This window comes from Bufo bufo, chromosome 8 (assembly GCF_905171765.1).
Source record: "Bufo bufo chromosome 8, aBufBuf1.1, whole genome shotgun sequence".
In the NCBI taxonomy this organism is placed as follows: domain Eukaryota; kingdom Metazoa; phylum Chordata; class Amphibia; order Anura; family Bufonidae; genus Bufo; species Bufo bufo.
In genome coordinates this window covers 208,886,673-208,911,687 of record NC_053396.1, presented here as the reverse complement: position 1 = coordinate 208,911,687, position 25,015 = coordinate 208,886,673, and the positions used below count along the sequence as shown (strand labels likewise).

General features: G+C 47.0%; 1 protein-coding gene across 2 annotated transcripts in view; it reads right to left on the bottom strand.

The window, feature by feature from the left end:
- The window catches only part of LOC121009466 (HLA class II histocompatibility antigen, DRB1 beta chain-like), a 180,196-nt gene that overhangs the window by 2,759 nt on the left and 152,422 nt on the right, over nucleotides 1-25,015 (bottom strand). For both annotated transcript variants that reach the window (XM_040442596.1, XM_040442597.1), the window contains one exon: nucleotides 566-853. In XM_040442596.1, the coding sequence (XP_040298530.1) occupies nucleotides 566-853 (288 nt within the window). The remainder of the gene's footprint in view (nucleotides 1-565; nucleotides 854-25,015) is intronic.

Here is a 25,015-nt window from a genome sequence, read left to right as displayed (position 1 = left end):
AGTCAAGCCACCCCCTTTTCTAACTTTACATATAACAATAGACAATAAAAAATAAACATCATCAATAATGCCAAATCCAAAAATGTACAAAAATTAAAATATTTATCACATACACTGGACGCCATAATGGAAAAAATACATACAGCAAAGTTGCTGTTTTTTCCTCACCTCTCCCCCCAAAATATTTAGTACAAAGTGATAAAAAACTATAAAAATCTAGTAGCGCCGTAATCGTACTGACCTGCACAATAAGGTTGTTATGTAAATTTATCACATGATGTAAAAACAAAACCTAAAAATTTTACGGAATTGCATCTTTTTCCAGTCTCACCTCACAAAGTATTTTTCCTGTTTTTCAATACAATATACGGTAAATTAAATTTTTGTTCATATGGTTTTTACAGGACTATCAAATCAGAAGAAAAAAACATGTACAGAATGTCACTAAATGTGATACCATTGATACACAGAGTATTTTAGAGGCAGAAAAAATGTGTGCAGCAAGCCATACACTGTTATTGAGAGACAAGCTCACATTAATTCTATGACGAGAAGAAAGACTTACGCCAGTCTACTCGGTGCGGGGCCTCCAGGCTGCTGTGATGAACCTCACAGGTGAATGTGTCACTGCTATGGATCTCTGTCTCCAGCATCACCAGAATCTGGAAAGTCCAATCCCCGTTCTGAAAAATCACAGAAGATGTAACCAGCTCGGTCTCTTCCTGGCTGTTCCGGTACCATTTCACCTCCACCACCGAGGGGTAGAAACCAAACACATTACACTGCAGGAGGTGGTGCACGGTGCTTGGCTCTTCATGTCGAGGTATCAGGGACACAACTATTTCAGGCTGAACTGGAATATAAAAGAAGAGAGAAGCTAGAGATAGAAACAGAAATAAACTGCTGGACGGGGGCACTGGTCGTAGCGTGCCTTATGTTTTCTTATTGACATCTGTTTGACCCATTTCCATCTGAGATCCATTAATATAGATGGAAAAAAAATCTTGCGTCTCAAATAACAGATCTCAGATGAAAATAGCTAAAACAGATGCTAAATATGCATAATTTACCAAACGAATGCTCAAAATACAGGATCCATTTTAGACTACAGTATGTATTACAAATGTCAAGGATTGGTCAACCGAGAATTGGTTAGATGAGAGTTAATGAAAGAGTTTTCTTTCTGTTATAACTTGTTGTGCATAGTGCACTTTACTTATAATATATATATATATATATATGTAGGTTAAGGCTGACATGTCAGCCTGCATTTGTGGGAGGGGCGTAGGCGCCCTTAAAAGGAGGCATGCCCTCTCCCCATTTGCGTGCGTTCCTGGTGCCTTTTCCCGCCTGACGTCACGCCCCATCCTGCTGTGCTGCTGTGCAGGTAAGTTTGCCGAGGGTTCCCCTCCAACGCTTCCCGCTCAGCTGTCGGGGTAAGTTTCACGCTCCGCTGCACCCCTCTCCGGCGTGTCCACCCATCCCTCCCCCCCCCCGGTCCGGTCCGCTCGCCACCCACCTCGCATCCCGGTTGGTACGCCCGGCTCGTCCTTGCTCAGGCGCTGCCCTGAGCAGATCTCGCGGGACGCCGGCAGCGCTTCCGTTGCCTTGACAACGGAGCTTGCGTCCCGGCCGGCCTCTGCTGTCGGGCTCTCGTCCTGGCACCGGCCGCCACAGCAGCTCAAACCCCCCTCGTCTGGCTGGTCCTGGCGCTCTCCCCACGGGCGGGTCCGTCTAGACCCAGGGGTGCCGCTTCTTTCCACGCAGCCACTGGCCGGCGGCCGGCTGCTGTTCACCAGCAATAAAGTTATATAAAAAAAATTAAAAAAAAGACAGCATTGGTTTACACACACTGGTTCTTCACAATAAGCCCCACCACAGGCCCTCGCAAGCACACACATATCATAGCTGCTTGCCAGGGTCATGGCACACCGCTAGCTCCCACGTGCCCTCCCCTGTCTTGCTAAGCAGCAGACCAGTCAACCCTCCACACCCTACGGCAGCGGTTCCGTTACCTCACACCTCAGCTCCCACAAACACAGTCTCATCAGTTCACAGGGACACGCAGTTCCCTGGTTCAAGGGTCGTACAATGGCGTAGCAGGGGCCACCCCCCCCCCCGCCCCCCTCACGCTACTGGTTATTGTTGCAGACTCTGGTTACTCTGCCGTGCTTGCCATCCATCGTCTGCCAAGGTTCTCAACAAATTCCACCCGCTGCGAACACCGCCATTCTGCTCTGCCACATCTACGGACTTTGTTCGGTAAATACTTATTTTTTCTATGTCATATCATGCTCCGCCATGTTTGGGGCCTATTTTGTGTTAGGTTTACGTATTACTTGTCATCTCATTGCCCTTGGCGCTACGGGCTTACGTTTTCCCTCATACCATACTGGTTCCCGGTCGCGCTTCTGGCTCACGTTTCAGTTTCGTCAGAGCCGGGGTCAGGGACAATCAGTTAAAAAAAAAAAAAAAAAAGGGGCTTATTCTCATGTTTGCTGTCTGTTTTTCCGTTTGCAGGCTCACTTGTTGTGTTCTTTCTGTTGCCAGTTACGTTTCTGGCTCACGTTTCTGTTATAACATGTCTGCTGCCTGTTACGTTTCAGGCTTACGTTTTTCTCTGTCTAGCGTCAGTCACTTTCCTGGCTCACGTTTTCCGTTATTTCATGTCTGTTGCCCGCCACGTCTGCGGGCTTACGTTTTTCCTTTTCTCTTGCCGGTTCCTCTCCGGTTCACGTTTTAATATATGTCATGCTGCCTGTCACGCTTCAGGCTTACGTTTTTCCAATTGTCGCCTGTTACGCTTCAGGCTTACGTATCTATTGTACCCCGTCTGTTGCCTGTCACGTTGTCAGGCTTACGTTTCTCCCATGTTTTTTATTCCCCGTCACGCTGCCGGTTTTACGTTTTCCATTACCGGTTACAGGTCAGGATCATGCGGTTAATCACTATTCTTTGTCGCTATCATTGTTTTTCAGGTTCGATCGATATTATTTTCTACGGTACGACCTCAGGTTTGGTGTTCTTTCCATGTGTTTACTCCCCTGTCAATGGCCACGTCCTCGTAGCGCTTACGTCTTGTTTTCACTTTTAGGTTGGTAAGGTCTTCCACAGTAGTACCCCCTTCATAGCTCTAGGCACTCGCCCGCCCCAGTTCGCTCTTCATCACCATTCACGGCTCGGGTGTCGTCGTTCTGTCACGTGGGGTTCTCCAGCTCAGATGTTAACTTTTTGTTTATCACCTCACAGCCACGATATGTCGCAGATTTCCAATATCGAGGAAGCCCTGTCCATCCCGGAGACACCCGCATCCGAGCGGCCCAGCTCCTCATCACTGAGGAGTTGGACGATCGCTAAGTTAATCGCGGAGCTTAACAGAAGAGGGATCCAACACCCCGCTTCCGCCCGGAAAGCCGAACTATTCAGGCTACTCACGGCGGAGCCAGCAGCCCAGGACTTGGAGCAAGTCTCCATGTCCACTCTGCAAGTGTCTCTGACACAACTGCACGCCATGATGAACACTATTGCCTCCTCAGTCTCAGACGTGCAGTCCAGACTCCTGGCCGTTGAGTCTCACCAGGGACTGACATCCGAGCGTGTCGCCTCTCCATTGCCGGTTGCCCCCGCGGCAGGGTTGGTTCCCCCAGGTAGGGTTCTTGGCGCACCCGAGGTAGCTCCGGCCCACTTTATCCCCAGCAACATCAAGAAGGACATTTTAGAGGGCAAGGACGTCAACCTGGCGTCTATTTTGATAGCAACCCATGACACAGTAGAGAGCAAGACCATTGCTTGCGGCGACATGTCCATCGTCCTCAAAGCGAGGGACCCCCGCCTCAACAGGAAGCTAACCCCCACAGAGTTTGTCCTGGCGTTTAGCTTATACAGGGACGTCATCTGCTCCGTCCACCCGGAGAGGCGGGAAGAGTTGGACACTTACCTATACAGGGTCACGGATTTGGGCCACAAGTACGGTGGGCAGGCTTTTTACGATTATCATCGCTCGTTCTCAGCTAAAGCCGCCGCCTCGCTGGTCCAATTCCAGCACCTCACGAACTGGGCGGTTATGGACATGGAGCTTTTTTGTCGACATTTCGCGTGCCTCAGGGCACCGGCATGTACGTCATGCCAGTCCATTACTCACTCGTCGGATTGGTGCCCCAACTCAGGTCCCTCCACATCCCAGGGCAGATCCCTCCGTAGTAGCTCCGGGTCCCTCCAACGACCTGGCGCTACCACGGATAAGTTAGGCCGGCCAATAGTTTTCCTGGGCAACAGCCAGGTCTGCAATAATTTTAACCAGGAGGCTTGTTATTATAACAAGTGCAGGGCTCTCCACGTCAGCGCAGGCTGTTTCAGGGCTCAACCGCAGACGGCGTGTCCTCAAAGAACAAGGCCATCCTGACTAAGCGGGGTCAACGTGGTCTTGTTAGAGTCCCTGTTGCGCGAGCACCACAGCCCGCATTGGGTGCAGTTCCTGGTCTCCGGGTTCACCACCGGGTTCCACACGGGGCTGGTAGCTCTCCCACAAACTTCCTGGGAAGGGCCCAATCTACTGTCAGCAAGCAGGGACCCTGAGCCGGTGGGGACCCTGATCAAGTCAGAGTTGGAGAAGGGGTTTCTCATCGGCCCCTTCCCCTTCATTCCATTCGACCTCTGGAGGATCAACCCTATCGGTATTGTGACCAAGCAGTTCACAAATAAAAAACGTTTAATCTATGACTTGTCGGCGCCTCATGGCTCCAGTGTACCCAGTCTTAACTCCTTAGTGCCATCTGAGGAGTTCTCCATGAGCTACGCCACCATAGACGAGGCCATACAGCTGATCCTCCAAGTAGGTCGGGGGGCGTGGTTGGCAAAGGCAGATATCGCCGACGCCTTCAAGCTGCTGCCCATTCATCCACGGCTCTGGGGGTTCTACGGCATCAAGTGGCAAGATCAGTACTTCTTTGCCAATCGCCTGACGTTCGGGTCCAAGAGCAGTCCCTGGCTGTTCGACCAGTTCGCTCAGGCATTGCATTGGATCCTGGTCAACCACTGCGATTGCCCTATGACCATCCACTACTTGGATGATTTTCTCATTATCGAAAGCCCAGACCGCCAGCCTTGCAAACTCCATGCTCTGCTGCAACTGTTCGGCCGACTCAACGTTCCGGTGGCAGCATCAAAAACCGAAGGGCCCGCCACGGTAATCACCTTCCTAGGCATAACGCTAGATACAGGGAAGATGGAGGCCAGGCTTCCAGCCGAGAAATTGGCAAAGATCAAGGCAGCCATTTCAACTGCGGCGGGCTGCAGGACCTGCACCAAGGTCGAGTTGCAGTCCCTTTTAGGCATGCTCAACTTTGCCACCAAAGTCATGCCCCAGGGCAGGGCCTTCATGTCCAGGCTTCTCCAATTGCTCCCCTCAGCCCCAGAGCAGGACAGCCTCGTCACCTTAGACGCCCAAGCCATGGCCGACTTGTCCATGTGGGGGAACTTCCTGGCCTCTTGGAACGGAGTCTCGTTGTTTGTTCCTCGGCTAGGGCCAGAGTCCACCTTGATTTTCTCGGACGCCGCCGCCTCCGGGGGGTTCGCGGCGATCTGTGGGAACCAATGGTTCGCGGGCCCTTGGCCACCCGAGGTATCAACAGCCAGAGGCGCTTTGCAGTCATCCCCTTTGCTGGAGTTCTACCCAGTCGTGGCGGCAGCCCAGGTGTGGGGCAGCCAGTGGGCCAATTCTTCTGTGGCGTTCATCACTGATAATCAAACAGTGGTGGACATCATCACCAAGGGCAGGTCTCAGTCACCCCAGATCATGTCATTCGTCCGCAGGCTGGTCTGGCTCTCGCTAGTGTACAATTTCCACGTAGCATGCAAGCACATCCAGGGGGTTCACAATGTGGCCGCAGATGCCCTATCTCGTTTTAATTACGAAACTTTCTTCCAGGTCATGCCAGAGGCAGACCGTGTGGGGCTTCCTCCTCCGACGTACCAATTGCTAGTGTTGGATTAAACCTTTTTATTAATTCAGCAAAAACATTGATGCAGAAGTCTTTGTCTCACAACACTGCCAGGAACTACAGGACCGCCTGGAACACCTTCAACAGGTTCAGGGGCCTACACCCAAGTCAAGACACCAACAAAACCACGTACATCACAGCTTTCATAGCCTTCTGTCATTTCGATCTCAAGCTGTCCTTCAACACCATTAAATTGTATTTGGCCGGAGTCCAACATTTTTCCATGTTGGAAGACCCCGAAAGCAGGTCGGTTTTTCTATCCCAAGCAGTCAGGGCAACCCTTAGGGGGGTTCAGAAAAGTAGTATCACAGCCATCCCGAGGAGGCAGCCCGTATCTGGGGAACTATTTAGGAAACTTTCAACCTCCCTAGATAGTCTTCCTTTTGGGCTCCTTCCCAGCACAGTCATCAAGGCTGCCATGTACCTTAGTTTCTATGGGTTCTTAAGACCCGGCGAAGTCACCCGCACTTCAGCTAGGTCCAAGGGCCTCACCAGGGGTCAACTAGTCTGGCACCACGACCATTTCTCCCTGCACCTCCTTACTTCCAAAACCTCGCAGGTAGGTCCACCAGTGGAGGTGGATTTCTTCCCTTCTGCCAACGCATGGTGCCCGGTCCAGGTACTCAAGCGTCTGCTGTCGGCTCTGGGGGACTCCGCCCCTGACCAACCATTGCTCCCGTTTCAGGCCGCAGCCCTCACCGCTTCGCAATTTATCTCACACGTCCGCACTCTGGCTATGGGTTGGGGTTTCGACCCCAAGGCCATTTCAGGGCACTCATTCCGCATTGGAGCTGCATCCGCAGCTTCAAAACACAACGTCCCCGGCCACATCATCCGAAAAATGGGTCGCTGGCGCTCCTCATGCTTCACACGATACATACCTAACCCATAGGTCGAGATATCCCAGGCTTTCCACAAGTTGGTTTTGTAATTCGGTTCACTGCCAATAAAGGTTTTTTCCTCCCTACCTGTTTGTCTTTTTGCCCCCTTTTAGGCTTACCCGCGGCATGGCTAAGGGCACCTCTCCAGCCATATCAGGTAGGCATGATGGTTTTCCTCTGTCAGGTTCGGCACGTTCAGGCACAAGCTCGGCCGTAGCCTTGACCACAAATATATATATATATAAAGTTTATTTGCAACACAATGTTGATAACATTAAACAACAATATTATCCGCCTCCGGACCGCCTAACGCAGGATCGCGTTCCGGAGGCGGCTCACTCAGGCAGAGTCACACATCTATGCGTCATCTCGCGAGATTCCGCTCACAGTCGGCCCGCGCATGCGCATCGCGGGCCGGCAAAAGTTCGAGGGGGGTTACATCATCAGCCTGCCAGCCAATGATCATCGCTGGCAGGCTGATGATTTTAAAAAAATCGAATCAGAAGCCAGTTAACACTTTATATTTATAAATATAAGGTGTTAAATGGCTTCTCTGCTCCTCTGCTGGTCCTTTTCGTCGGTTGGTCTCAGCAGAGGAGCACAGTTCACAGTGAGTAGCCACCAAACACTTCACTTAGCCCCAGATCACCCCCCAGCACCCCAATTAACCCCTTGATCGCCCCTGTCAATCACCTAGTGAAAGGGGAAAAAGTGATCAGTGTAAACTGTCACTTTTTTTTCCCACTGGTATTGACTGATAGGCTTTAAGATAGTTTTGGCCCCTTGGTTAGGTAGTTAGCAATCGTTTAGCGCCCAGCCCACCGCACCGCAGTCACTGATTCGCTGATTAGCGTATCACTAATCAGCATTTGTACTTTTATAGTATCTGTAAGTGATCAAAACTGATCACAGTCAGATCTATAATAGTATTAGTGTCACCTTAGCTCGCCCTCCACCCAAAATGCAGTGTTTGCCCGATCAGGCCTGATCGGTCGCCCACACGTGCGTTCACCCACGCCCGCCCTGCCGCAGTGACAAAAATTATAATTTTTTTTATCACTGCACAATCACTTTCCAAGCGCTGCGGCGATAAAAAAAATCAGTTTTGATATTTTTTATCAATCGCAGCGGCCTCCGGTACTTCGCTAGCCTCCCATTTGTAAGACAGGCTTGCTTTTTTTCTTGGGTAGTCTCAGGGAATACCCCCTAAATTTAGTAGTCCAAATGGCAAACAAGGGGTATTCTTCTGAAGAGGCCTACAGGCTTCTGACCCAGTTGGATGAGGAATGGGAACCCTCATCTGACCAATCCAGTGGGTCAGAATATGAACCTGTAGAAAGCAGTGGCAGTCTGACCCAAAGTTCGGACGAGGAGGTTGAGGTCCCTGATACCAACAGGCGTACCCGGCCCCATGTTGCTACACCACAGGTTGCGCAGGATCCGCTTCAAGGGCAGCAGAGTGGGGCTGGCGCTGTCGGATTACGTGGTGAGGCATACACCAGCAGCGCAGCCCACCCTGGACCTAGTACCAGCACTGCCGTACAACATGGTGAAGTGGCGAGCACCAGAAGGGCAGTTGAAGCTGGTACGGTGGCACGTGCAATAGTTACCCCGTTGCAGCCACCGCACAGACAGGCCCGTAGACCCCCTAGAGTCCCTGAGGTGCTGGCAAACCCTGACTGGCAGTCCCCAACTTCAGCCGCACCATTAGTTCCCCCTTTCCCCGCCCAGTCTGGAGTTCGGGTTGAGACAGCTCAGATCGGTTCGGCCCTGGGATTTTTTGAGCTGTTCTTGACTGTGGAGCTCTTGGACATAGTCGTGGCAGAAACAAATCGGTATGCCACTCAATTTATAGCCGCCAACCCGGGAAGCTATTATGCCCAGCCTTTCCAGTGGAAACCAGTCCAAGTTTCCGAATAATTTTTTTTTCTGGGCCTTCTCTTCAACATGGGTCTAACCAAAAAGCATGAATTGCGGTCATATTGGTCCACGAACCCAATTCATCACATGCCCATGTTCTCTGCTGCCATGTCCAGGGCACGGTTTGAGGCCATCCTGCGTTTCCTGCACTTTAGCGATAACACCACCTCCCGTCCCAGAGGCCACCCAGCTTTTGACCGGCTCCACAAAATTCGGCCCCTCATAGACCACTTCAACAACAAATTTGCAGATTTGTATACCCCTGAGCAAAACATCTGCGAAGACGAGTCCCTTATACATTTTACCGGGCGCCTTGGCTTCAAACAATACATCCCAAGCAAGCGCGCCCGGTATGGGGTCAAATTGTATAAGCTCTGTGAAAGGGCCACAGGCTATACCCACAAATTTCGGATCTATGAGGGTAAAGATCAGACCCTGGAGCCGGTCGGTTGCCCTGACTACCTGGGGAGCAGTGGGAAGACAGTCTGGGACTTGGTGTCACCCTTATTTGGCAAGGGGTACCATCTTTATGTGGACAATTTCTACACAAGTGTGCCCCTCTTCAGGCATTTGTTCCTAGAACAGATTGGCTGCTGTGGCACAGCGCGACCTAGTCGCCGGGGCTTCCCCCAACGGCTCGTTACCACCCGTCTTGCAAGGGGGGAGAGGGCTGCCTTGTGTAATTAAGAACTGCTCGCGGTGAAATGGAGAGACAAGCGTGACGTTTACATGCTCTCCTCCATTCACGCAGACACGACAATACAAATTGAACGAGCAACCAGTGTCATTGAAAAGCCCCTCTGTGTCCATGACTATAATTTGCTCATGGGAGGGGTGGACTTCAATGACCAGATGTTGGCTCCTTATTTAGTTTCCCGACGCACCAGACGCTGGTATAAGAAGGTGTCTGTATATTTGATTTAATTGGCTGCATATAATAGTTTTGTTCTCTACAGTAAGGCTGGGAGAACAGGATCCTTCCTCAAATTTCAGGAAGAGATCATCGAGAACCTCCTGTATCCAGGAGGTTCCGTGGCCCCATCCACCAGTGTAGTTAGCCGTCTACACGAGCAACATTTCCCCAATGTCGTTGCTGGTACCTCAACCCAACCGTCACCCCGAAAAAGATGTCGTGTCTGTAGCAGGAGTGGAATAAGGCGTGACACCCGCTATTTCTGTCCTGACTGCCCTGACCACCCTGCCCTATGCTTTGGAGAGTGTTTCCGGAAGTACCACACACAGGTACACTTAGCATAGGGATTGCATCTCACAGGACATGCACACATGGCTATTAGGGCCCATTCACACACAGCTGCTGCAAACCTCTCCTTTCACCTGGGACAAAGTGTATAATGTACTTCGCCACATCTTTGGGCGATTTGCGCTTTGCACATTGTCCCATGGGGAAGGAGAGGTTTGTCCTATAAAGGTAAAAAATAAAAAAATAAAAAAAAATCACCAGTAACCAAAAAAGTTAACGTTCTGTTCAAAAAGTTAAATAAAGTTTAAATGTTCTGTTCAGATGTTATTATAAAGTTAATCAATTTATTGCGTTGCGGCCTGGTTTTTTCTTTTTTGTTTTCTTTTTTTTACCTTTCAGGTGGACCAACCGATCGACTAGCTGCAGCACTGATTTATTACCTGTATGCTCAATATAAGGAGAATAGCAGAAACTCCTAATGCTGGCCATACATGTAATGATTGCGGAGACCCTCAAATGCCAGGGCAGTACAAACATCCCACAAATGACCCCATTTTGGAAAGAAGACACCCCAAGGTATTCGCTGAGGGGCATATTGAGTCCATGAAAGATTGAAATTTTTGTCCCAAGTTAGCGGAAAGGGAGACTTTGTGAGAAAGAAAATAAAAATATATTTCCGCTAACTTGTGCCAAAAAAAAAAATTTCTATGAACTCGCCATGCCCCTCATTGAATACCTTGGGGTGTCTTCTTTCCAAAATGGGGTCACATGTGGGGTATTTATACTGCCCTGGCATTTTAGGGGCCCTAAAGTTTGAGAAGAAGTCTGGGATCCAAATGTCTAAAAATACCCTCCTAAAAGGAATTTGGGCCCCTTTGTGCATCTAGGCTGCAAAAAGTGTCACACATGTGGTATCGCCGTACTTAGGAGAAGTTGGGGAATGTGTTTTGAGGTGTCATTTTACATATACCCATGCTGGGTGAGATAAATATCTTGGTCAAATGCCAACTTTGTATAAAAAAATTGGAAAAGTTGTCTTTTGCCGAGATATTTCTCTCACCCAGCATGGGTATATGTAAAAAGACACCCCAAAACACATTGCCCAACTTCTCCTGAGTACGGCGATACCACATGTGTGACACTTTTTTGCAGCCTAGGTGGCAAAGGGGCTTACATTCCAAAGAGCACCTTTAGGATTTCACAGGGGATTTTTTTCACATTTTGATTTCAAACTACTTCTCACGCATTAGGGCCCTTAAAATGCCAGGGCAGTATAACTACCCTACAAATTCCTAGAATTTTTTATCATAAGTTAGCGGAAAATGATGATTTTTTTTTCTTACAAAGTCTCATGTTCCACTAACTTATGACAAAAAATAAAAACTTCCATGAACTCACTATGCCCATCACGAAATACCTTGGGATGTCTTCTTTCCAAAATGGGGTCACTTGTGGGGTAGTTATACTGCCCTGGCATTTTAGGGGCCCAAATGCGTGCGAAGTAGTTTGAAATCAAAATGTGTAAAAAATGGCCTGTGAAATCCGAAAGGTGCTCTTTGGAATGTGGGCCCCTTTGCCCACCTAGGCTGCAAAAAAGTGTCACACGTGGTATCGCCGTACTCAGGAGAAGTTGGGGAATGTGTTTTGGGGTGTCATTTTACATATACCCATGCTGGGTGAGATAAATATCTCTCTAAAAGACAGCTTTTCCCATTTTATTATACAAAGTTGGCATTTTACCAATATATTTCTCTCACCCAGCATGGGTATATGTAAAATGACACCCCAAAACACATTCCCCAACTTCTCCTGAGTAAGTTGCATGACCGAGCAATAAACAGTGAAAGTAGTGTAGTGCAGAATTGTAAAAAGTGGTCTGGTCATTAAGGGTGTTTAAGCTAGGGGGGCTGAGGTGGTTAAGTTGATATTATTAAAACAATGCAAATTTGTGATAAAAACATTGATATTCATATATGTACTCACTATTTTCTGTACTTATACTATATGATATAGTATTACTTTGTATATGTTTTGAATATGAAAACACAATAAAAAATTACTTTAAAAGAAAAAAAAATAATGGAAAACTAAATAGTGATATGAACCTGGCCTAACATGGCTGCTAAAGTGGCAAGTTGGACCACTGTTGACCTTCATGTTCAGAGAGCGGATGGTGAGACTTGGCCCCTCTGGGTAAGCCCAATCTCCCAGAATTGAATCACTTGCATGATTTTGTATTTTGGTGGCAACATGGGTTAAAATAACTTATTGGGGGATATACAGTGGATATAAAAAGTCTACACACGCCTGTTAAAATGTCAGGTTTCTGTGATATAATTTTTTTTGACAAAGATAAATCATTTCAGAACTTTTTCCACCTTATTTAGTCGCGTGGCCGGTTTTATTCTGTGTCCAATGTCCCTGGCAAATTTACTAACATTTATGCCTGGAAACATGGGCTGGTGTAGGTTTTATGTCAGTCAACAAGGACTGCCACAGATGCGCCTAATTTATGACGAGGTGCACGCCTTTTGATAAATTTGACAAATCGACCGGCAACACAGGGGGGAAACTAAGAACGGCGTAAAAAGCTGGTCTTAGTAAATGTGCCCCATTCAGTTATACTAAGAGGGACTTTTCCATTCCTATTACTGTATTTTTCGCCCTATAAGACGCACTGTTTACTAAAATTCAATGAAAGAGTTACTTTATAACAATTAACTCAATTACCTAATAAATCACTGCTTAAACTTTCTATAATCCCATTGGTTAGGCTATATTAAGCTAATTATCAACCTTAATCTGTTTAAACACCCCCCCTTTCCCTTACTAACCCTTTGACTCTACTCTTACTATTTTATTCTATTAGCTTTTAATAAATCTTATAAAAAAAATTTCTATGTACACATTTGCTTTATTAACCATTCTATACTTTCATAATCTTTTCCCACCTATTATCAATAGCTTTTCCCTATCATTATTATGCTACCTATCATCCATAGCTTTTTTTATTGTTATTATCTTATCTATCTCCAATAACTCATTTTATAGGTACTATCCTATCTATTATCAATAATTTTTTCCTATAGGTTCTATATTATCTTTAAAATAACAATAAATCATTACCTATGACATACAATAAACAGACAATAACACAAAGGCTGTAAGCTAAAAGCCAGATATGAAAACTAACAACCTATCCATGAGTCAGGTACAGTAAGCATACCTTACAATAGCAGCCTTCTAATTGTCCTAACATTATATTCTGCTGTCAGCGATGCAGTGCAAGACACGGACCTCTTCTAGTCTGTGCCCTGGGCTCTATGCAGTGCGATAATAATGACAACAGCCTCTGATAGGCTACAGGAACTAGGAAAAAAGCCTATTAGAGGAAACGGTGGGCCAGGGAGACATCGCTTCCGTGCCCCCGTGCCCGTCGCAGAATTTGTTGAGTACAGCAATGCAGGTGAATATGTGGATATGAGAGTTTCCATAATGAACGCGCTCATTGCCCATGGCCATTCTGCTGTCCCCCTCTTGCCCCTACCTGGTGCTGCCTGAGGCGATCGCCTCACCTGGCTCATTGGTGGTGCAAGAGCAAGAATGTCTGGGAAAACTGGGTTTTTCATGTCTGTTCATCAGCTTGGCACTTAAATGGGTTATCCAAGAAATTATAAGGATAATCTATAATGAGTATCACATCGCCTGGGGTCCGAGTCCTGGCACCCGGGTGTCACCACCAGATCTTTGAGAAGTTCTGTTAGACGTTCTTCAGTACCTTCTGCATGATCTTCTTTTGTTTTGCTTTCATTTTGACATCTCTCCTCCCTCTCCCAGCTGTCATCTATTAGCAGTGTTTGCCTCCCTATATATCTCCTCCCCATACTGCCTTACCTTGCGGTTTATACAACTTCCTGGAGTGTGCTGATGCTAGAAGCTGTTACTGCTGCATCCACAAGATAAGTCTGTTTCTTTATTTCTGTTTTCCTGTGGGCTTGATCCTAGGTAACCCTGACTCCCTCTGTATTAAGTGTAGGGAGCTGGTGGTCGTGTCCCCTCACTATTATAGGGTGTTCAGGTGTCATACAGTCGAGGAACGAGGGTATGCAATTTTCTACCATTGAGATTTTTCCATAGGCTGAGCAGTAAGGGAGAGAGATAGGGCTGTTACAGGGCTTACCCTTTTGTTCCTTAGTTTTGGATCAAGTCAGTCGGATCTTCATTTGTGTCTTCTAGTTTTCTGTAACACCATCCGTGACATTATAAACAGCCAAAACCGTCTTAAGCATGAATCCGGTTTCAAGCTTGATTGACCGCATGCAGGGTCTTTCACTGGAGGTAGCAGATCTCCGGAAAACTGTCTCTCAGTTTGAGGTGACCGTTTCTGCTTGCGTTCATGGAATTTGTTCTGAGCCTAAAATCTCGCTTCCGGATACGTTCTCCGGGGGTAGTGAGAATTTTGTTCGTTTTAGAGAGGCTTGCAAACTCCATTTTCGCCTACTTCCCCATTCCTCTGGTGATGAGGAGCGGAGGGTGGGGATCATCATCTCGCTACTCAGGGATAACGCTCAGTCCTGGGCCTTTTCGCAGCCGGTGGGGGCATGGCCCCTCCATTCAGTGGATGATTTTTTTTTAGCCCTGGGTCAGATATATGATGATCCGGATCGTAGTCTAGACTACGTCTTTTATGCCAGGGTAAACAGTCCGCAGAGATATACTGTTCAGAATTTCGGAGATGGGCAGCTGATACTGGTTGGAATGATGCTGCACTCCGAAGTCAATTTTGCTATGGTCTTTCAGAGGGATTGAAAGATGCATTTGCCTTTCATGAGAGATATCACTTTGGAGTCTGCCATGTCTCGGGCCGTTCGTATTGACAGGCGTCTTAGAGAGAGAGGAGAGATCACTCCTTCCTGTCATACTCAGTCCAAGGACAGTGCGGCGGTCTCATTCAGTGCGCAGGGGTCTCAGTCTCTCTCAATCCCTTCTGAGCAGGAGCCCATGTAGCTGGGTTTGCTTGTCTCTGACAATAGAAGATTCAGCTCTCAGAGGAGGGTTTGTTTCTGTTGTGGAGGTATAAATCATTTGGCAAATGATTGTCCCTCTAGGAGATTCAGGCAGTTTTTTGAGAGTAATAAAGAAACAAAAAGAAAAAAATCCTCTAAAAACGTTCCATCTGTTAATATTGGCAAGGTTGATGCGGAAATTGAAGGTTTTCCGTTTGCTTGTAGTTCCTGTTTTGTCCTACCTGCCAGCGTGGCGCTAGAGAGCAAGAACATTTTTTGTGAGATTTTCGTAGATAGTGGAGCAGCTGTCAATCTCATTGATAATCAGTTTGCTATAACACATGGTTTCCAGGTATGCACTTTGGGAAAGGATATACCTGTTTTTGCTACTGATTCCGCTCCACTTTCTCAGAAATCGTTAAAGGGCATAGTTCACAATATCCGTTTGATTGTGATTGATACTCATGTTGAGGATATGTCATGTTTCGTCCTAAGCGGGTTGCCTACTCCTCTAGTGTTGGGGCTACCCTGGCTCACTAAACATAACCCCACCATTGATTGGCAAGCGAGGCAAATAAATGGTTGGAGTGACTTTTGCAGAGAGAATTGCCTCACGACATCTGTTTCAGAGGTTTCTACTAAGACTGTACCATCTTTTCTCTCTGAATTTTCGGATGTGTTTTCTGAGAGTGGTGTTCAGGAGCTGCCCCCTCACAGGGAGTACGATTGCCCTATTAATCTCATGCCAGGCGCCAAGCTGCCTAAATCTCGTTTATACAATCTCTCCCAACCTGAAAGGGTCGCTATGCGTGCTTATATCTCTGAGAGCCTGAGAAAGGGACACATACGACCCTCGAAGTCACCTGTTGCCGCTGGTTTTTTCTTTGTTAAGAAAAAAGATGGTTCTTTAAGACCATGTCTGGATTTCAGGGAGCTGAACAGTATCACAATTCGTGACCCTTATCCGCTTCCTCTGATCCCGGACCTGTTTAACCAGATTGTTGGGGCTAAAGTTTTTCCAAGTTGGATTTAAGAGGGGCATACAACCTGGTCAGGATCAGAGAAGGAGACGAATGGAAAACGGCCTTCAATACCCCTGAGGGCCATTTTGAGAATTTGGTTATGCCTTTTGGTTTGATGAATGCTCCAGCCGTCTTTCAGCATTTTGTGAACAGCATTTTTTATCATTTAATGGGGAAATTTGTACTAGTGTATCTAGATGACATTTTGACTTTTTCTCCTGATTTCAAAACTCATAAGGACCACCTACGTCAGGTCTTGCTCATCCTGCGGGAGAATAAATTGTACGCTAAACTGGAAAAATGTGTGTTTGCGGTTCCAGAAATTCAATTTCTGGGGTTTCTTCTCTCCGCTTCTGGTTTTCGCATGGACCCAGAGAAGGTCCGCGTTGTGCTTGAGTGGGAGCTTCCTGAGAATCAGAAGGCGCTGATGCGTTTTTTTGGGTTTTGCCAATTATTACAGGAAGTTTATTTTGAATTATTCCTCTGTTGTTAAACCACTCACTGATATGACTAGAAAGGGGGTAGATTTTTCCTCCTGGTCGGTAGAGGCGCGTAAGGTTTTTTCTAGTATCAAGGAGAGTTTTGCTTCCGCTCCCATCTTGGTACAACCTGATATCTCTCTGCCCTTCATTGTTGAGGTGGACCCTTCTGAGGTGGGTGTGGGTGCGGTCTTGTCTCAGGGTCCCTCTCCTGCCAAATGGCGACCGTGTGCTTTTTTCTCGAAAAAACTCTCCTCCGCAGAGAGAAATTACGATGTGGGAGATAGGGAGTTGTTGGCCATCAAGTTAGCTTTTGAGGAGTGGCGCCATTGGCTAGAGGGAGCCAGACACCCTATTACCGTGTTTACCGACCATAAGAATCTGGCCTACTTGGAGTCAGCCAAGCGTCTGAACCCGAGACAGGCCAGATGGTCTTTGTTCTTTTCAAGGTTTAATTTTGTTGTCACGTTCTGCCCTGGGGTTAAGAATGTGAAGGCGGATGCCCTGTCACGTTGTTTTCCGGGAGCGGGGAACTTTGAAGACCCGGGTCCCATTTTGGCTGAAGGGGTGGTTGTGCCTGCTCTTTATCCTGAATTGGAGGCAGAGGTTCAGGCAGCTTAGGCAGAGGCTCCTGATCTTTGTCCTCCTGGGAGGTTGTTTGTGCCTCTCACTTTATGACACAAGGTTTTTAAGGAGCACCACGATACTGTCCTTGCTGGGCACCCGGGGGGTAGAGGCACAGTGGATCTCATGGCTCGGAGATTCTGGTGGCCGGCTCTTCGTAAGTCGGTTGAGGGTTTTGGTTTTGTGGCAGCCTGCGAGACCTGCGCTCGTGCCAAAGTCCCTCATTCACGGCCATCGTGTCCTCTCCTCCCGTTACCCATTCCTTCCCGTCCTTGGACACATCTGTCCATGGATTTCATTACAGACCTGCCTCGTTCCTCGGGGAAGTCTGTGATTCTGGTGGTGGTGGACCGTTTTAGCAAAATGGCGCATTTTGTTTCTTTTCCTGTTTTGCCCAATGCTAAAACGCTGGCGCAGGCATTTACTGATCACATTGTCAAACTGCATGGTATCCCTTCAGACATAGTCTCTGATAGGGGCGCGCAGTTTGTTTCCAGATTCTGGAATGCCTTCTGTTCTCGCTTGGGGGTTCGGTTGTCATTCTCTTCTGCTTTCCACCCGCAGTCGAATGGCCAGACAGAGCGCGTCAATCAGAATCTGGAGACATATCTGCGCTGTTTTGTGGCGGAGAATCAGGAGGATTGGTGTTCTTTTCTCTCCCTTGCTGAGTTTGCTTTAAATAACCGTCGTCAGGAGTCCTCTGATAGGTCACCATTTTTTGGTGCATATGGGTTTCATCCGCAGTTTGGGACATTCTCTGGAGAGGGGGCTTCTGGTTTACCTGATGAGGAGATATTCTCCTCGTCTTTGTCATCTATTTGGCAAAAGATTCAGGATAATCTAAAGAGCATGAGTGAGAGATATAAGCGTGTGGCGGATAAGAGACGTGTGCCTGGTCCGGACCTGAATGTTGGTGATCTGATATGGTTGTCTACTAAGAATATCAAATTGAAGGTTCCCTAAGGTCCCCATAGTGCCCCCATAATGTGCCAGGTCCTACGTTTATTGGGCCTTACAAAATCTTGTCCGTCATCAATCCCGTTGCCTACCGTCTTGATCTTCCTCAGACTTGGAAGATCCATAATGTTTTTCACAAGTCCCTATTGAAACCTTATGTCCAACCCACTGTACCCTCCTCTTTGCCTCCTCCTCCGATTGTGGTTGATGGTAATCTTGAATTTCAGGTCTCTAGGATTGTGGACTCTCGTATTGTCCGCGGTTCTCTTCAGTACCTCGTTCATTGGGAGGGTTATGGTCCTGAGGAGAGGATGTGGGTTCCAGTGGCGGACATTAAGGCCACTCGTCTTCTCAGGGCATTCCATAGGTCCCATCCTGAGAAGGTGGGCTCTGAGTGTCCGGAGTCCACTCGTAGAGGGAGGGGTACTGTCACCACCAGATCTTTGAGAAGTTCTGTTAGACGTTCTTCAGTACCTTCTGCATGATCTTCTTTTGTTTTGCTTTCATTTTGACATCTCTCCTCCCTCTCCCAGCTGTCATCTATTAGCAGTGTTTGCCTCCCTATATATCTCCTCCCCATACTGCCTTACCTTGCGGTTTATACAACTTCCTGGAGTGTGCTGATGCTAGAAGCTGTTACTGCTGCATCCACAAGATGAGTCTGTTTCTTTATTTCTGTTTTCCTGTGGGCTTGATCCTAGGTGACCCTGACTCCCTCCGTATTAAGTGTAGGGAGCTGGTGGTCGTGTCCCCTCACTATTATAGGGTGTTCAGGTGTCATACAGTCGAGGAACGAGGGTATGCAATTTTCTACCATTGAGATTTTTGCATAGGCTGAGCAGTAAGGGAGAGAGCTAGGGCTGTTACAGGGCTTACCGTTTTGTTCCTTAGATTTGGATCAAGTCAGTCGGCTCTTCATTTGTGTCTTCTAGTTTTCTGTAACACCATCCGTGACACCGGGCTGATCAGTTGTTTTAGGGAGCTGCTGCGCTCACTAGAGCTCTGCACAGGGCCGTACATTGTATAGAATCTGTGCTTGGTATTGAAGCTAAGCCCCATTTACTTTAATGGGACAGAGTTGGAACTAGGCCATGTGACCAATAAACAGTCACATGGTGAAGGAAGAGCCTGCGGCGCACACTGAATACCAGACCTCTTCTAAAAGCTGATTGCCAGGATCTCCACTGATCTGATATTGATGACCTATCCCCAAGATAGGTCATCAATGTGTGATTGAGGCATCTTTCACGCGGTCAGTATTTTTGCTTCAGTATTTGTAAGCCAAAACCAGGAGTGGGTCCAGGAGAAGAGGCAAACATATTTCTATTATACATTTTCTCTGTAGGTTCCACTCCTGGTTTTTGCTTGCAAATACTGACCAAATACTGATGCAAAACACTGACCATGTGAAAGAGGCCATACCCAGATCCTGCTAGTGAGGGAAACTAATATATAGTTAGTGGCCACAAGACCGAAGATTTTGTTTCTAAGGGCTCATGCACACAATGTATTTTGCACTGTGCAAAACAAGGATACTCACAAATAAAAATGGATGACATCTGTGTGACATCCGTATTACATCAGTTTTATTGCGGATCCATTGTAACTAGGGATGAGCGAATTGACTTCGGATTCTTCATCTGAAGTCGATTCACATAAAACTTTGTTTTAATACTGTACGGAGTGGGAATGTATTGGCTCCGATGAGCTGAAGTTATTACTTTGCGAAGTCTAGCGAGATTTTGTGTAATAACTTCGGAAATTAATTTCTACTGTAAAAAACCTTTGCACCGAACTAGGGTTCGGTTCCAAGGTACTATTTATGTGGGGACGAATTCATGATGATGTCCAAGGAACAAAAGAAAAAGATGAGACAACTATAGAGAAGGTAGCGAAGCATGGCCAATATTATGAGGGTGTATTATCTGGGCTTTGTTCAGTGGTTACAGAGGTCAGTGGGGTAACTAGAAATTACTGGGCCCCACAGCAAATTTTTGAACTGGGCTTTACCAACATCTTTGCCGCCCCTCCTCCCGTGCAACGTACAGTAGCAAGAAAAAGTATGTGAACAGTGGCGTAACTACCGGGGAAGCAGCTGTTTCGGGGCCCGGTGCCCCGGCAGCGTGTGTGACAGTTTATTTTCAAGTTAGTTAAATATCGGTTCAGGGCCCCTTCACAGCAGCTGCGGCGGCTGACCAGGCCCCCTCGCTAATGTGATCTAATCTTACTGTCTCCTAAAGTCTCCTGATGTGTCTGGGATTCGAACCCACAACCTCCATTGTATCAGTGTATCAGAGGCAAAGCATTTACCCACACAGCCATAAAGGCTGCATTGCAACTGATTGAAAAAATATGAGACTTCTACTGTTATAGCTGGGCTGGCTAAGTGAACATCTATACACATGACAGCTGCCCCAACACACCCAGCACCGCTATATCTCTATATGACAGCTGTCCCAGCACACTCAGCTCTGCTATATCTCTATATATGAGCAGCACCTATTGGCACCTGATACTGGCACATGGGGGGGGGAGAGAGGCACCTGATACTGGCACATGGGGGGCAGGAGAGGGGTTGGCACCTGATACTGGCACATGGGGCGGGAGGGAGGGAGGCACTTGATACTGGCACTTTTTTGTGGGGGGGGGGGGAGATGGCACTATGATACTGGGACATGGGGGGAGGAGAGAGGCACTTGATACTGGCATGTGGGGGGGGGGTTGGCACTTGATACTGGCACATGGGTGGGTTTGGCACTATGATACTGACACATGGGCGGAGAGAGGCACTTGATACTGGCACTTTTTTTGGGGGGAGATGGCACTATGATACTAGGACATGGGGGGGGGAGAGAGGCACTTGATACTGGCAAGTGTGGGGGGTTTGGCACTTGATATTGGCACATGGGTGGGTTTGGCACTATGATACTGGCACATGGGGGGGGGCACTTGATACTGCCACTTTTTTTGGGGGGGAGATGGCACTATGATACTGGGACATGGGGGGTAAGAGAGAGGCACTTGATACTGGCACATGGGGGGGGTTTGGCACTATGATACTAGCACATGGGGGGGTGGGAAGGAGAGAGGCACTTGATACTGGCACATTGGGGGGGGAGATGGCACTATGATACTGGGACATGTGGGGGGGAGGAGAGAGGCACTTGATACTGGCACACGATGGGGGGGGCATCTATGGGGACACTTACTGGCACATTATTGGGGGGCATTATGGGGGACACTAGGCCGGCAGCCTATCAGAGGCCGGACACTGAGGGGCATCTACTGGGGCACTATATATGGGGCATTTTATACTGGTACATTATGGGGGGCACTAGCAGGAAGGGTGAGAGGAGCACTATTGGGGAATTTACTGGGGGCACTATATAGGGGTATTTTATACTGGCACATTATGGGGGCTCTATAGGGACATTAGCTCAACTGGGGGCATTATAAGGGGGTATTTTTGCACTGTCACATTATAAGGAGAATTATTACTACTGGGGGGGGGCATTATGGTGGGCTTTATTACTCCCCCATGGTATGACCCCCTTGTAGCAGCGGCAGCCTCTCACTGCTCTGCTATCCCTCTGCCCCATCTCCAAATCCTTATTATGAAATCTTTCTCATTATGATAAAACACAACATCAGCTCCGCCGAGCCCCCGGCCAAGTGTTGAAGTGGTGTCCAAGATCTCCAAGAGCCAAGTAACTGTAAGTTTTCATATGAAATATGTTTATGTTATTCACATATAGCCTACACTGTGCCACACAATATAGAGTATACCGCTACACTGTGCCAAAGGAGTGGGGTTTACACTATTACAAATATTTGCTGTGGGGCCCAGTCACTTCTAGTTACGCCCCTGTATGTGAACCCTTTGGAATTATATGGATTTCTGCACAAATTGGTCATAAAATGTGATCTGATCTTCATCTAAGTCACAACAATAGACAATCACAGTCTGCTTAAACTAATAACACACAAAGAATTAAATGTTACCATGTTTTTATTAAACACACCATGTAAACATTCACAGTGCAGGTGGAAAAAGTATGTGAACCCTTGGATTTAATAACTGGTTGAACCTCCTTTGGCAGCAATAACTTCAACCAAACGTTTCCTGTAGTTGCAGATCAGACGTGCACAACGGTCAGGAGTAATTCTTGACCATTCCTCTTTACAGAACTGTTTCAGTTCAGCAATATTCTTGGGATGTCTGGTGTGAATCGCTTTCTTGAGGTCATGCCACAGCATCTCAATCGGGTTTAGGTCAGGACTCTGACTGGGCCACTCCAGAAGGCGTATTTTCTTCTGTTTAAGCCATTCTGTTGTTGATTTACTTCTATGCTTTGGGTCATTGTCCTGTTGCAACACCCATCTTTTGTTAAGCTTTAGCTGGTGGACAGATGGCCTTAGGTTCTCCTGCAAAATGTCTTGATAAACTTCATTTTTCCTTCGATGATAGCAATCTGTCCAGGCCTTGACGCAGCAAAGCAGCCCCAAACCATGATGCCCCCACCACCATACTTCACAGTTGGGATGAGGTTTTGATGTTGGTTTGCTGTGCCTCTTTTTCTCCACACATAGTGTTGTGTGTTTCTTCCAAACAACACAACTTTGGTTTAATCTGTCCACAGAATATTTTGCCAGTACTGCTGTGGAACATCCAGGTGCTCTTGTGAAAACTGTAAACGTGCAGCAATGTTTTTTTTGGACAGCAGTGGCTTCCTCTGTGGTATCATCCCATGAAATCCATTCTTGTTTAGTGTTTTACGTATCGTAGATTCGATAACAGGGATGTTAGAATATGCGAGATACTTTTGTAAGTCTTTAGCTGACACTCTAGGATTCTTCTTCACCTCATTGAGCAGTCTGTGCTGTGCTCTTGCAGTCATCTTTACAGGACGGCCACTCCTAGGGAGAGTAGCAGCAGTGCTGAACTTTCTCCATTTATAGACAATTTGTCTTACCGTGGACTGATGAACAGCAAGGCTTTTGGAGATACTTTTATAACCCTTTCCAGCTTTATGCAAGTCAACAATTCTTAATCGTAGGTCTTCTGAGAGCTCTTTTGTGCAAGGCATCATTCACATCAGACAATGCTTCTGGTGAAAAGCAAACCCAGAACTGGTGTGTGTTTTTTTATAGGGCAGGGCATCTGTAACCAACACCTCCAATCTCATCTCATTGATTGGACTCCAGTTGGCTGACACCTCACTCCAATTAGCTCTTGGAGATGTCATTAGTCTAGGGGTTCACATACTTTTTCCACCTGCACTGTGAATGTTTACATGGTGTGTTCAATAAAAACATGGTAACATTTAATTCTTTGTGTGTTATTAGTTTAAGCAGACTGTGATTGTCTATTGTTGTGACTTAGATGAAGATCAGATCACATTTTATGACCAATTTGTGCAGAAATCCATATCATTCCAAAGGGTTCACATACTTTTTCTTGCAACTGTATATACTGTATATACTGTAGTACTGAGTTTGGGCCCTGCAGCAGCATCTTCCTCTGCTTTCACTACAGCTACGCCCCTGGTCATAGTACAGGGTGTATCCTCACACAGGGAGGAGAGGAATACATCTGTTGCAGGACTCATGTACACGAACGTGTGCCAGGCAGGCCCGTGCTGTGGACTGCAAATTTTGGCCTGCAATGCACAGGCACCGACTGTAGGGCCGCCATATGTAGACCCAATCACTTGCATGCACTACTTTTCTGCGGTGCGGAGGCACGGACAGAAAACCCACAGAAGCATTCCATAGTGCTTCCGTGCCTCCGTTCTGCAGTGCCTGTATATTGCAGACCCGCTGTTTGCAGGCTGCAATATGGACCCCGTCTGATAACAGTCGTGTGCATGAGCCCCTAGTGACACAGGGTGAGGTGGCCCGTTCTGGGTATGATGTCTAGCCATCTGAGGTCCTGGAGACGTCTGAAGAAAATGATGTGCATCTGCAAAACACGTATACCGGCCATGTGCACTTCGCATTTTGCAAAACAGAATGGCTGGCCCCTAATAGAACAGTCCTTTCGTTATACGTAATGCGGACAATAATAAGACATGTTCTATAATTTTGCAGATGGCACGGAATGGACGTCCGGAAGCGGACAATACACATCGGGCTGTCCACATCTTTTGCGGCCCCACTGAAGTGAATGGATCAGCATCCAAACCACAAAAAATGTGGACAAAAACCACAGTCTTGTGCATGAACGCTAAGGCCTCTTTTACACGGGCAGTATGTGACATCAGTATTTGTTAGCCAAAACCCAGAATGAAATATATAATACTTAGAACTATGTGTTCCTCTTATGTGTTTTGGACACACTCCTGGTTTTGGCTTACAAATACTGACTGTGTAAAAGAGGCCAAAGGGCGCCTTCACATGCTACAGATTTTGTTACTGAAATTTCTGCTACTGAAATTCAGTTCCATTCATGTGAATGGAGTGGAAAGCACAAGGATTTCTGCAAGGCCCATTCAGCTGAAAGGAACTGATTTTATGTTGTGGAAATTTCTGCCACAAAATCTGCAGTGTGTGAAGGCGCCCTAAGAGGGCCAATGAGTCACTGTTAACCACCTCAGCCCCCCTAGCTTAAACACCCTTAATGACCAGACCACTTTTTACAATTCTGCACTACACTACTTTCACCATTTATTGCTCGGTCATGCAACTAACCACCCAAATGAATTTTACCTCCTTTTCTTCTCACTAATAGAGCTTTCATTTGGTGGTATTTCATTGCTGCTGACATTTTTACTTTTTTTGTTATTAATCGAAATTTAACAAAATTTTTGCCAAAAAATGAAATTTTTCACTTTCAGTTCTAATTATTTTTTTTTAACTATATTTCTATAAAAAAATTCGCTAAATTTATTCTACATGTCTTTGATTAAAAAAAAATGTTTGGGTAA